At 44.0% G+C, this 13,137-nt stretch overlaps 1 protein-coding gene across 1 annotated transcript in view; it reads right to left on the reverse strand.

Moving 5' to 3' along the window:
• Positions 1-8,146: 8,146 nt before the first annotated feature.
• LOC135912727 (nuclear pore membrane glycoprotein 210-like) overlaps positions 8,147-13,137 on the reverse strand; it is a 58,517-nt gene continuing 53,526 nt past the window's right edge. The window contains exons 31-32 of the mRNA XM_065445250.2: positions 12,090-12,290; positions 8,147-8,706 (exon numbers count right to left, since the gene is read on the reverse strand). Of these exons, the coding sequence (XP_065301322.1) occupies positions 8,597-8,706; positions 12,090-12,290 (311 nt within the window). The 3' untranslated portion in view covers positions 8,147-8,596. The remainder of the gene's footprint in view (positions 8,707-12,089; positions 12,291-13,137) is intronic.

A 13,137-nucleotide genomic window follows, 5' to 3' on the forward strand; every position in this document is an offset into this window, starting at 1 on the left:
CTCTTTATGTTCATATTAAATTGCGCGCCCCCTTTCGCGGACAGCAAGTATACTGTCAATGTAGCGCCAGATTTGAACCGGAGAAGGTGCGCGCTACACAGAACGTGTGCACGATATCTACGAAGAATCGGTTTCCGCGCGCTCCATCTGTAGTGCTGATTGCGCTACGAGGTGTTTCACATGCCCTATCAAAGCAAATATCCCCTCATCTTTTCCGAAGCATGCCAGCAGCTTCCGCGCTTACAAAATCGTCGTGCGGCGTCCGAAATTTCGGTTACTTTAGTGCTAGCCGCTAGCTGCAGGTGGCGGCGCTGCAGGGAAGCTGCAGCAAATTAGAGCGAAGCAAATTTTGTTTATGGGTGCCTCAATATATATATATATATATATATATATATATATATATGTATATATATATATTGAGGCACCCATAAACAAAATTTGCTTCGCTCTAAGTGATACCAAGTTGGATGACACATTTTTCGATTTCTTTATAGCAGTGTAATATCCCACTCAAATAAAGTACGGCCAACCAAATTTTTTATTTACCTCGTTACATTGAAGTTCGACTAGCATCAACAGCGAATCAAATCAAATTGATTTTGAATAAGAAGTATTGCTTTTTTTTACCATTAATACAAGGCAATGTTTCATCGACTTACTTGCTACATGATCAAATTTGGCTTTATACTGTTTATTATGTAGCACACTTCATCGAAAGTTTGAATGGAGCATTTTAAACAAATAAGCAAGATCCTTAGAAGCATGCACGATTGTGAATCATCAGAATCAAGGTTTAAAAAAAGGCAGTCTTGTCAGCTAGTTAGCATCGGCTTACCTTGAAGAATAGAACGGAAACGTATGTTGACTGAAGTGATGGTGGAGCGAAAAAATCACTTTTTCTTTACTAAGTGTTGCTGCAGATGGTAGCACTATAATATCAAATAATGTTGCAATCAAGCGTATTCAGATGTAATCCCACGAGCACACACAGTTGTAGCATGGATAATGGACGGTTTGCAAAATAGTGAGCGCCACCTGGCGCACAACAGGCGAAGCTGCAGTGCTCTGCGTGCGAGAGTATGTGGTTAGAGAGCCGGTTTCGTTTCTCGGCTGCTGCCTGGCCTCTGCCGCGGCAACCGCGTGTGTTCATGACGTCAAAAATAATTGAAGACGCCTTCACTCCGTTCCAGTTTTCGTGCATGTCATAGACCTCCGACTTCTCGAAGCGTACCACACAAACTGATCGCGTGTGGAAACATCTGCTTTGTATAACTGCCACTATTCTCCAGGCTCATCGAGGCTCGGCACTGAATGACAATTACGTTAAAGATATCATATATTTGGGGCTGCTGATGCCAGCACGGGACTGACGCGTGCGAAATACACTCCTTCAACAAAGACCAGAGTGCGCGTCGTTGAAACACGCTGCCGATGTGTCGCCGAGTGTCCACACTTGGTTTCGCAGACTGGCCGCGCGCAGCGACCACCGTGCAAGGCGGCTAGCCTTATTTGCTCTTTGCTGCCGACAGAGTATAGAGAACCAACTCTGCGTTCATTTAAACGCGACCTAATCGTCCAGACGCTAAAATACTCATGAAAATAAACACTTTATGGCCCGCTCCGTTTTCATTACAAGCGCCGTCGGCTGCTGCTTCGACAACCGGGAGCTAGGCCTGCCGGCTCGAGCGTTCGGCGGCTGCCGGCAAAGTCAGCGCGCCGAGTGGGATGTTCCGCTTAGGAGAGTTTATCCTACTAATATGGCCCATCTGGAACAAAGCAATGCTTCACGGAGCTGTTTGACTTGTTACGACGGTCCTTTTTTCGCGCACGGCAAATACGGGAATGTCTCAAACGACGCGCCGTTCTCTCGACGCACTAATTGCCATCGATGAAGACGGTAGGCCTCGCTCGCTGGCCGTGGGTGTCGCCGGTTACGAAGAAGTTTCTGCTAGGAAGTGAACGCATAGTTTTTTGCTAGCTCTTTACCTCATGCATCAGTATTAAAAGGCTAAATAGGAAACACATTTGCCTATCTGTACACCGTCGGCAGAAAAGAGCAAACCAGCCGAACTCCGTCGCGGTGGTCGCTCCGCGCTGCCCGTCGGTCACACCAGCTGCCCTCGAATGGTGTGTTTCGATCACTTCAGTGGCGTAGTACTAGGCGCTGATTGTCATATGAGGCGCACTTTCGACGTCACTTTATAATATTTAGTATAATAACATGTCAGCGACAACTGAGTGACACCACAGCGCGTTCGCAAGCGCTGTCCGTCCCCGTCCATCTTGAACTTTCCCTATTCCGGCAAAATGCGGATGCGTTTAAGGGCGTCTCGAAGCTTGTAGGCCGAAATAACTTCGCAGCTCTGGCATATGACAATTCAGTAGCAGATAATAGCGCGATGAGAACCGGCTCTGCGAGGAGCGAGCAAGTTGTGTGCTGTGATGGCATCTCCGGCCGTCGCTTATCCATGCTGCTTTCCTCGCCAGATAGCTCTTCTCGGACGGAAACCGGAATAAACTCGTGCTCCGTTTGCTAGTAAAACACTTTGTGCACAATACGCAACACAACGAGCCGTCCTTTTCACGAAAATACCGCGATCAAAACCACCACAAACCGACGTCTCAAGGCGCGCTATAGCTGCGTTGGTTGTTCGTCTGCTTCTCGTACCTAACCATGTAGAGGGCGCTCGTGACAGCCGTGTTCGCGCATGCGCAACAGTATTTTTGCAAACCGTCAATTAGTAGCAAATATGTCAGAGAGAAATCCAGGTGCAAATGATTATGGTTTAGCTGCAATAGTAGGGCTCTGAGTGATGCAGCACACTGAAACTTCTGTTTGTTATCTCCATAGTAGCAAGGTGAAATATGTTTCATTTTTGCTTCAGCTTCACATTCGATCATGCATAGCTGGCACTGTGAGGTATAAAAAAAAATATTCGTACCTGTGAAAAGTGACTATCTGATTTGAAGACTGAATCGAAAAGGACAATATTAATTTCATTACTCAAAAGTGCCACATATTCAAACTGCTGCATTTTGCTGCTTTTGACTAACGTAAACCGTGTTGGTGACAACATAATTATCCAAGGTGTCACCGAGGAACAGCTTCTGCATACACGTCTGAACAATGTTGAGACAATACGAGACCCCATCAATCCGCGACAAGTGGTGCGACGTGAAACTGCATCAATTGCTACCCGCACAAGAGTGCAGACCACAGCCGATCACCTGACGTGCACACACAACATCCCGTTGTGCCATTCCTCAGTCTAGCTGCATGTAACATCACACACATTGCCACGAGCTCCAGCAAATCTGACATTCAATGTATGTGACTAGGGAAGCAAAGATGGCAGGCGAGCATGTGGTGTTGCTGCCACAAAGAAAACCTTAGTATTGCACAAAAATCACGAGAGGCAACTCTGGAGCTAGTGTCTACGGGAGTTACAAGCGTGGTGGTTCAGCCAACATGCTAATGATGGTTAGTACATGGATGTACCTGAACTTTGTCTTTCTGCTTCAAACGACCTTGTAACTGCAAACCAATAACTTTCAGCTAAATAGTGTGTTACATTAACAATTTGCAATGATTTTGAATGTATGCAGAGACATTACATTGCTGTGCTTCTACTACGGTTGCTTAGAAATTTAGAAATATCACCAGCCTATTTTGATGTCCACTGCATGATGAAGGCCTCTCTTAGAACGACAGAAAGTTGAGCTAGTTGGTAAGGATCCATCATGCAAAAAAAGAGGTGAGGCGCGCAGACAGGACACAAGAGTAGAGAGAAGTGGACACACAAGGCGTTCGTGTTGTCCACTTCTCTACTCTTGTGTCCTGTCTGCACGCCTCACCTTTTTTTTGCATAATGAAGGCCTCTCTCCCAGCAATTGCCCCTGTCTTACGCCAGCTTAGTCCATCTTATGCTTGACAGTTTCCAAATTTCATCACACCGCCCAATTTTCTGCCGTCCCTGACTGAGCTTGCCCTCGATTATAGACTACCCGTTCCCTGCCCTACACGTTACGTGGCCTGCTCAGCTTTATTTTTTCCTCTTAAAGTCAACTGGTATATCGGCTAGCCACGTTCGCTCTCTAATACGCAGACTGTCTTGCCGTCTCTAACGTTACAATGCCACGGACCTTCAGTACTTTCTAGCTAGTCATGAAACTTCTGCGTAACACTTTGGGAGAACTTCATATAGCAACTGCAGTGGATGCACTTCAGCGCAAGTAGAAGGTGACTAGAGCAGATGCCAAATGGATGACACACGCATTCTGTGCGTAGGTGCGCTATTGCGCAATGGTCAACAGCCTGTATCGGCGTGTGAATGTTGTTGACGCAACGTGCAAATCGCTGCCCTGTTTCTGTACAGTGTTCAGAAACGCGAACAATTTCAAAACAACTACGATGGCCTGTTTCATTTCCAGGTTCAACTGCGTCCGTAACAGCGGCTTAATTCATAATTCAAGTTATACAGTTGTGAGCAAGTTCGGAGACCACAGCATCAGAAAAATATAAAAATGTCTTCTAGAGCAGCTTCGCGGCCTGAAATTTGTTTAATAATGCATTGTACTATTAGCCAAATATGCGCATGTAGGCGTGCGCTCCTGATTTCAGCCAGAATTCCCAGGCTGCGAAAAAGAAAATGTTAGAAAATCACGGCACCTTTGGTCCTCAAACTTTTGCATGCGACTGCACACTTGGACTACTCCATCGTTAGAGATTAATAATAATTAATAATTTAGTTATGCGGTTTTACGTGCCAAAACCACTTTCTGATTATGAGGCACGCCGTAGTGGAGGGCTCCGGAAATTTCGTCCACCTGGGGTTCTTTAAGATGCACCTAAATCTAAGTGCACGGGTGTCCTCGCATTTCGCCCCTATCGAAATGCGGCCGCCGTGGCCCGTTTGAAATTAACTACAGAGCAACTTCATGTTGCACTTTTATGTAATTGTGCATAAGAAAACTTGCGTTTCAAACAAACAAAGCTAACCAACTTATTAACTAAGCAAACAAACAGTAAGTTACTAAACTAATTATCCAACTAACTAAATAACTGAACTTACTAAGTAATCTAACTACACTACTAAACCCAATAATAAGTAACGTAACAAACTACAGTAACCAACCAACTCAACCAACAAACTATTTACATAACTATAAGTAACACACACCAACTAAACAAACTAGTAAGGTAACTAAAAAAACTAATGAACTAACCTAACAAAGCTAACCAACTGATTACCTCAGGTATCTAACTGAAATAACAAAATTATTCTACCAACCTAACTATAACAAAGCAAATATAATTAATTTGCTAACTAATAACTAACACACTGAACTAGCTAACCAAATATACCCGAGTTAATTAGACAAAATGTGAATAGAAAAAGCCGATCAAAACAGATTGTGTAAGGAAGGCTACTAAGGGGGAGGGGGGCGACATCAATCATAAAACAATGCCATGTATAATTTAAACACAAACGCATTGCACATAATATTATTTGCCAGAAGTTCCCACTGTATGTTCACTCTACAAATATGCTGAAATGAATGTAGGAGAGGAGCCTTTCCTCCTGAAATATTTGTAGCCCAGTCATCTGGCAACAGCACCAGCAAGTCATCTGGCCCAGCAATTGCAACAATATCCAGTTTTTAGACAATGCTATAACCTTCTGTGACAATCATGTGTGCCGGGTCCCAAAACTTAAGGTCCCAAAACAAATTGTTGCCCCAAGATTCGGCTCATTCAAAGACTGTGAAGCGGGCTATAGCCACCCAGTATATCAAGTAGGCCTTAAAAGAAGTCATGCAACATAAAATATAGGAAAGCTTTGACAAACAGATTGTAAGGTTAGAACAAGGTGGTTTCCCGCAATGTCACTTTAGCAGAAGCAGAGGCAGTGCTTAAAAAGATTAAAACGGAAAACAATATTAATGAAGCTGCAACGGAATGCAAAGAGAAAAAACGTAAAGTTGTGCCTTATGTTGATAAGACTTCCCATAATTTAAGAAAGGTTGTGGAACGATATGGAGTTGAAGTAGCATTTCCGGCTCTTGGCAAGCTCACTGGATTATGCTCGAGAATAGGAAAAAGCATGAATAGGTCCCAAGGGTGCGGAATAAAGCACACCAAATCCTACATAGATTGCAGTGTTAGCGTAGTCTATCAGATTCCTCTATCATGTGGCGAAGTCTGCGCAGGTCCAACAGGAAGGTGCATGAATGTACGTTTGCATGAGCATGAATTGTCAATTAGGAATAAAGCGAGTGGGCACCTTCTTATCCACTGCTTGGCATGCCCGTGTAAGCCAATCCTGAAAGAACTGTATCATATAAGAGGCGTATCATATAAGAAAGGAGATTGTTTCAGTGACAGCTCAGTTCATCTGTACTGTACAACAATGAGATGAGGTTTATTGATGAATGAAGTCAGGTTTTGTGTTGCTTGAACAAAGTTTTTTGGTGAATTTGTTTCTTCCGTGCATGTGCAGTGGTGAATTTCTGGGATGTATTTATATGTGGTCATTGCAGAATAAAGATTAGTTGCAAGTCTGCGCTTGTCCTTGTGTGCTCTCTCTGTGGTCTTTCTTCGCGCAGTTATAAAACAGTTTGCCAACTGGCACAGCAGATTGTTCTTCTACTTATGCCAGCACCTCTGCACCTTCTGTACCTATATGGAACTTTCAGGGAAGTTTCATGACCAGATGAAAAGTACTGAAGAACCCTGGTTATGCCTAACAATTTTTGTTCTATTATTTGTTGCACATTTTCTTTTTCTTTTTTTTAAGAGTCTTTTCTAACCTGCAAGTTTCTGCCACTTGTTAAAATTTAAGAATTACATTCTGGCGCATTAAGTGCCATAACCATGACCATCGCAACGTGGCCACTGAGGCTGCAATCAAACCTTCCGCACCTTACGTTAGTACTGGTACTAACATAGAAAGATAAAACATAAATAATGCCACAAGGTATGAAGCCACAAGCATGGAGACTGGACATATCCATGGGCTGCATTTCGTTTCCATGATAGCACAGCAGTGCCATAGTCGTCCCTGCTTATTTCTGTAGGAAACTGAATGGCACCAATCTATATGCAAGGACAGTAATTCACTGTAAAGAAATAGCACCACGACTTGCAGAAGTACTTAACGTAGGGTTTAATGCACTAGACGTCACGCTCAGAATAACATAGTTCACGGAAAAATGAGAACGAGAAAGCCAGTAACAGACAAAATTAGTGAATTTCTCATGTTGCTTTGCTTACTCATTCAGCTCTTGCTATGAATGAAAAATGGAAAGCAGGGACAACAACACACATACAACACAACCTTTGCCAGGTACAAAGTGAACGTCATTTGCAAAGACGCTTATTCTTATTATTATTATTTAATTTTTTTTACTGTTACACACAAGCAAAGGTACACACGGGTGACAAAAAATAAAGTTGGGAAAGTGCATCACAGTCACACCTTAAAAACTAAATATTAAGAACACCCTAAATGCTACAAATATTAAGATGATTAACTGAATGTGAACACTAACACATTTTCCCTCGCTACAACACAAGCTAAACTACATATTTGAAAACAGTTCCTTAGTCACTGCACCATGTTACATACCTACAATAAACTTTACCTAGATGACAAGATGTCAAAATAACCGATAAATGTGATTAGCGGCAGTGCGAATCCTTTATGACATCAATATGCAAAAGAGCTTGTCCTCTTGTGCTATGGCCAATGTAGCCAACATTAAAAAAAACAAGAAAGAAAGAATTGTTACTGCATGAGCCAAATTGAGTGCAAGTTGACATAGCCCGACTTGATGTATGCAAAGGGTCGTCAACCAAGCTCAACTTCAGCATTTGTTCTACATCTTGGGCTAAACGTGCTTAATCCAGCACCTACTGTTGACATCCATAATAACTGTCTGCTGGATTTCATGCCAAATTTAAGCTGCTATAAGTGTACGAATACTAATGGGAGATTCGTTCCTAAAGAAAGAAAGGACGTTCCTGTACAAATGATCTATGTCCGTAACAGAAAACAATCCTCTTGCACTGAGGGAGTGATGTAGTGATGCCCAGCACGCATATAGCCGTACCAAACTCACCTTCTCAAGGTTTTAATCTACCACATGAGCATCCTTGCCTCATTTATTAACATTGCAAACAACAAAACCAAAAACGTACACTTCATTCATGCTTAAACAATAATGGCAGTAAGTTGAAGGCCAGACAACTTCATTTGCTGTCTTGGAGTTGAATTGTCGCAAGTGGACAAAGTAACTAACCAATGCTCTCGCCAAACTGCTAGTGACACGCAACTGTAGCTGCGTTATACTAATACTAACGGTAATCACAACGCTAAAGTCACAAAACTGGGTTGACCAAGCGCAACCTCCGTTTGGTTCCTGAGGAATTGTGGCTGGTCAAAGTGAGTCCACCAGCTGGCCACACTGCCACTCCACATAAGCTGCCCTTACTTGCAATTACAATTAAATATAAATGAACCCTAGTATCCCTGCCTTTGCGGCACAGTTCCTTGGCTTAAACTCTGAAGGCTTAAGCTGACTTTGGCGAGTTTGGCTAGGTTGTGCTGGGCTGTTCCGACGGTGTGCGGGGTGCGGACCAGCTGTTGCTGCTGTCCAGCCTGCTCCACAGGCGCACCGGCTCAGTCTGGCCGATGTAAGGCAGCACTGCAGAGAGGCACCAGCACACTTATGTTCTCAATGCACACAACGGACAAGAAAGTGCATGCACTCGGTAACGTTTTCCTGGCCTGGTGGTATCTGCTATGGGGCAAAACAAGTACGACGGCAGGAGACACACACGATCAAGTGTAAATTAATTGCACATACTTACGAGCCACACATTTTTTGTAATTTTACTTTGTGCTGCCACAATGTACACATCGGTGATGAGTACTCGCAGCTGATACACAGGGTGACTACTTTTAAAGACACTCTGACTTGGGAACCGTTGGCAAAATGCAGATAAAATACAACTTAACTTGTTTCACCGCACTGACCATCAAAAGATTGGCATCAATAGAAATTTGCACCTCTCACCATGATCCTACATCTAAGGGCCCCAACACCAAACATTTATTTAGTTTAAATTATGCGATGCATGTTAAACTGCATGCATCCAACAAGCAAACTGGCCATGTGTCATACTGTGCACATTATAGTGATATTGTGCCCAGTGTCCATGGCGCTATGCGATCTGTCAGCAAAGTGATGCGAAGGCGACAACGAAGACAAGGAAACAGTGCTGCTGGTAGCTGGTAAAGAGAAATAAAAAGAAGAACGGAAATAGCGAAAGAACAAATCGGTCCAAAAGCCACGTTATATGTGAGCAATGAGGCAAAGGAAACAGAAGTGCTGGGAGAAGCTTGCAGAGCAGCGCACAAAGCGAGCAGTGCCAACCTCGAAGAGCTCGTCATGTTCTGGTCCTGAAGCCCAGCCTGATGACGCCACCTGTCTGGCGATTCCTCTACAGACCATGGTCCGCTGCACGTGGACCGTGACAAGTTGCAGCCCTGCGCCTTCTGTTGGTTTTCCGGAGCCAGACTGCGCCAGGTCTACCATGCCATCCACCTCTCATCTGTCCATGTTTCGTCCACCTATGCCACGCTCATCCCTGCCATCATCACAGAGCAGGATCTACCGACTCACTGCCGGTACGTTGATGTTCACAGAGTGTACGCTTGGATGAACTTTACCACTAGGACTTTAGTTTATCCATTGTGTAGTACTATGCAAGTGTGAGTACTCAAATGTGATTTCTGCTCATCTAATGCAGTTAGTTTTCACTTATCTTCGTGTAAATATAGTCAGTCAAAAATGCAAACAGGTTTTGCCTCAGTAGCCATGATTTCACAAACCTTTGCTCACACTTTGCTGTGAGCATATCAGGTACTATATTAAACTTGTATTTGAACATGTCCTTATATTGCAGTTGAACCGTACAGCAGTGTGACAACACTGACAGGGGACAAAATGGAGTGTGTTCTGCGTGGACCACGTGCATGGTACACGCATGGTTTTGCTTTTGCATGTCTCTCTGTGGTCAGCCTGAGATAGTTATTGCTGGTGTTCTCTGGTTTTTATTGTTTTATTATGTGACCGAAGGAATTGCAAGCACAATGCAATGGTGATGCCCTTGCGCCACCATTGTATGCCAGAGTACGAAGGAGTAAGGAGAGCCTGGCATGACCAGCACATGGTCCCGGAATGTTTCGAAGCAGACAGCAAAGCAGTGGTCCTGCACTTTTTGACGTAGGAATTTCTGGCACATTACGTCACCTGTTGTTTTTGCAATAAGTACTGTTTCCACAGGAAGTTACTGGATGACCCTTGACTAATGATAACCGAAGCGGACACGAAGCAACGCGGGGACACAGGTAGCTGCAGAACAAGGGTCACGAACGTTGTACTGCCAAAGGAGTTTGTTGGCTGTCTCAACTGTGAGTTGATGCGCGAGGTTGTATTTCTATTCTTGTTATGTTGTTTTAAACGTTAAGCATCACCGGTCGAATAAATATTTTGTTCCTGTTATTTTGCGTCCCTGAAACCCGTGGCCCAGCATTAGGATCACTGTAACAAGCCATGCCAAAATGACAATCACTATCGGTGGGAGGGGCTTGTAAGAAACAATTTCAAATTGACGGTTTGGGCTAAAATGTAAGCTGAAAGCCCAGTTTTGTTTTTTTTTTCTATGTTTAACCATACTGTCCGCTCTAATGTGAGTTACAATGATAAACTGAACATAGTAGAACAACTGTGTCATGGCTTCTCCACGATCAATGAACTAGAAGAATCTTGGAGTAGGCTAATTGGCTCATTATGAACTAGTTTGCAGTGCAAAAAAAAAGACAAAGACTGAAGGAGCACACACCAAAGCAGGTAACGATAAAATGGTTCCAGCAGGTGAAAGAACAGGAGCACAAGTAAAAGGAAGGAGATGGCACAAAGGTGGACTTACAACTAAGCTACTAAGTTTTTAGTGTGTAGACAATCCTATGGCTTACTGCCGTGCATGCATAGAAAAAATTCATTTAAAAAAAAACTAACAACAAAACAAGAGAACTGAAAACTTGAACAGCAATGAACACGTGCTTGCCGTCACATCTTTAGTGTTTGGTTTAAATATTAAAACTCTTCATGAGTAAGTTCGACTGACGGTTCACTTACGTGCAAGTCTCTGCCCAATTTTCTGATCTCGAAAGCTTTGCATAGCTCCCTTTCCAATCTACTTTGCTCCCTACCCACGATCCGCAAATCCGAAAATTCAATGCTGCAGCCAAGCCCCTAGCAATGTACGAGCAGGTTTCGTCCTGTACCTATTGCAAGCAGATTCCGGTGCTCACGCAGCCGCTCATTGATACAGTAACCTGTATGGCCAATATAGCACCGGCGCATTATTGCAGAATCATTTAAACCGGTGAAGAACTGCCTTTCCTGAAAGCAGCAGCATGTTTTTTACCACAGCCACTGTGTGCTTCTTTATTTTTTTGTGAAATGCATTGACAAAATCTGGCTAGTTTACACAACGTGGAGAGCACCAGTGTTATGCCATTCCCTGTGGCCATGCACTCTAGGTTGTGAGCTTTTTCTTACCCTCCTGGTTTCTGCATAGTAAGTGGAAGATCATTGCAGAAACCGACAAAGTAAGAAATATTCACAGATCTAAGACAAGGTAAAATGTATTCAAATAAAAGACAGTTTACCTCCCCCATAATAGCCTTGTCCATAATGAGAGCAAACGGCGAAGCATACACTCATCTCTAAGTGCTCATATTTTTGTTATTGAATGAATTCCTTACTGAATGAGCTACTTACTGCGATCTATTCCGACCAGATGGAATTTCGTGAGACCCTCGATTTCGCTAACAAATCCTTCATTTCTATTTGGGCTGCCCTAACAGAAAAATTTGAAATACTACCACCCATGATTCTCGCAGTGGTTGAAAGACCAGTGGCCACCAGGCTTTCTTCTAGTAACCACAATGCAAAATTGTGCCCAAACCTACTCTCCCCTCAACTCCTGCTCTGTGCGGAATAAAACGAGAACTCACCTCCGCTTGGCGACCGCTGCGGATGGTCATGTGACCTGAGAGCAGCTGTCATGATATTTGGAGGCGGAGATGCTGCAGTAGCGCCCAGCGGGCGCTCGGCAGGGGCGCGCTGATAGTAGAACACATAGTAGAAACCTCCAGCCGCTGCCGCAACAACAAAGAGTATGTTTTGCAGCCAGTTGCTCCATGCACTCTCGTGCCCTGTTTTGAAGAAAGAAGTTGCAGCCATTATTTAGAGTCATTACTCATGCCACATTTGACTGATCGCTTTCTGGTGCTCTACAGCACTCTTGCAGTGTGACCTACATTGGGCTAGTTGAAACTGGGCGCTCAGAACACATTTGACTTGTTTATTAAAAACACCCGCCTCTCCAGCTTAGAGCATTCAAGGGTGTTCCCACATTCGAGCGGGGAGTGCTATTATGATCCAACAGAATCTCGATCAGGTGACTACTCGGATTGCTCTGGAAGCAGCTGAACACTTGTCTGGGGAAGGCTCTCCCTGGTTCCAATCTCAAGAAAGCTCGGCATCGCTGCAGACCGAGTTGAGGTGCGGTATGAACCAGTCGATGGTACCATTAGTTTATACACAGAATCTGGTCTACACAGAGGTCACAGTTTTCATAGGGCCTTGTAAGGCCTAATGCCCCTCAGACACGTTTCCGTCGAACAGGTCAACTACTACATGTACTGCCAACCTACATTCCTCCCACGCTCTTGCCCTCAGCTCCTGGCATAGGAATAAATTTCATCATTCCAGTTCCTGGTTTTTAGCAGAAGTGAAACCACTGCCTTGTGCAACAGCAGACAACAGTGATATTACTTTTGCTTTCACTGCTTTCAAAGTGAAAGCTAAAATTGAGAAACTGGAAATCTCAGAAGCAAAACTATCGGAGGCAGAACTATCACAAGAGGAAATGGTGTAAGCAACCAATCAGGTAACAGCGGTACATATCAAAGGTTAGCACTACTTAGAAAAAGTGGCAGAGGCACGTGGGTGGAGTGGCTGTAGTAGGGCCCCGTGGCCCTGCTCATAACAAGCTTTACC

The sequence above is a fragment of the Dermacentor albipictus genome, chromosome 9 (genome assembly GCF_038994185.2).
Source record: "Dermacentor albipictus isolate Rhodes 1998 colony chromosome 9, USDA_Dalb.pri_finalv2, whole genome shotgun sequence".
NCBI classification, from domain to species: Eukaryota; Metazoa; Arthropoda; class Arachnida; order Ixodida; family Ixodidae; genus Dermacentor; species Dermacentor albipictus.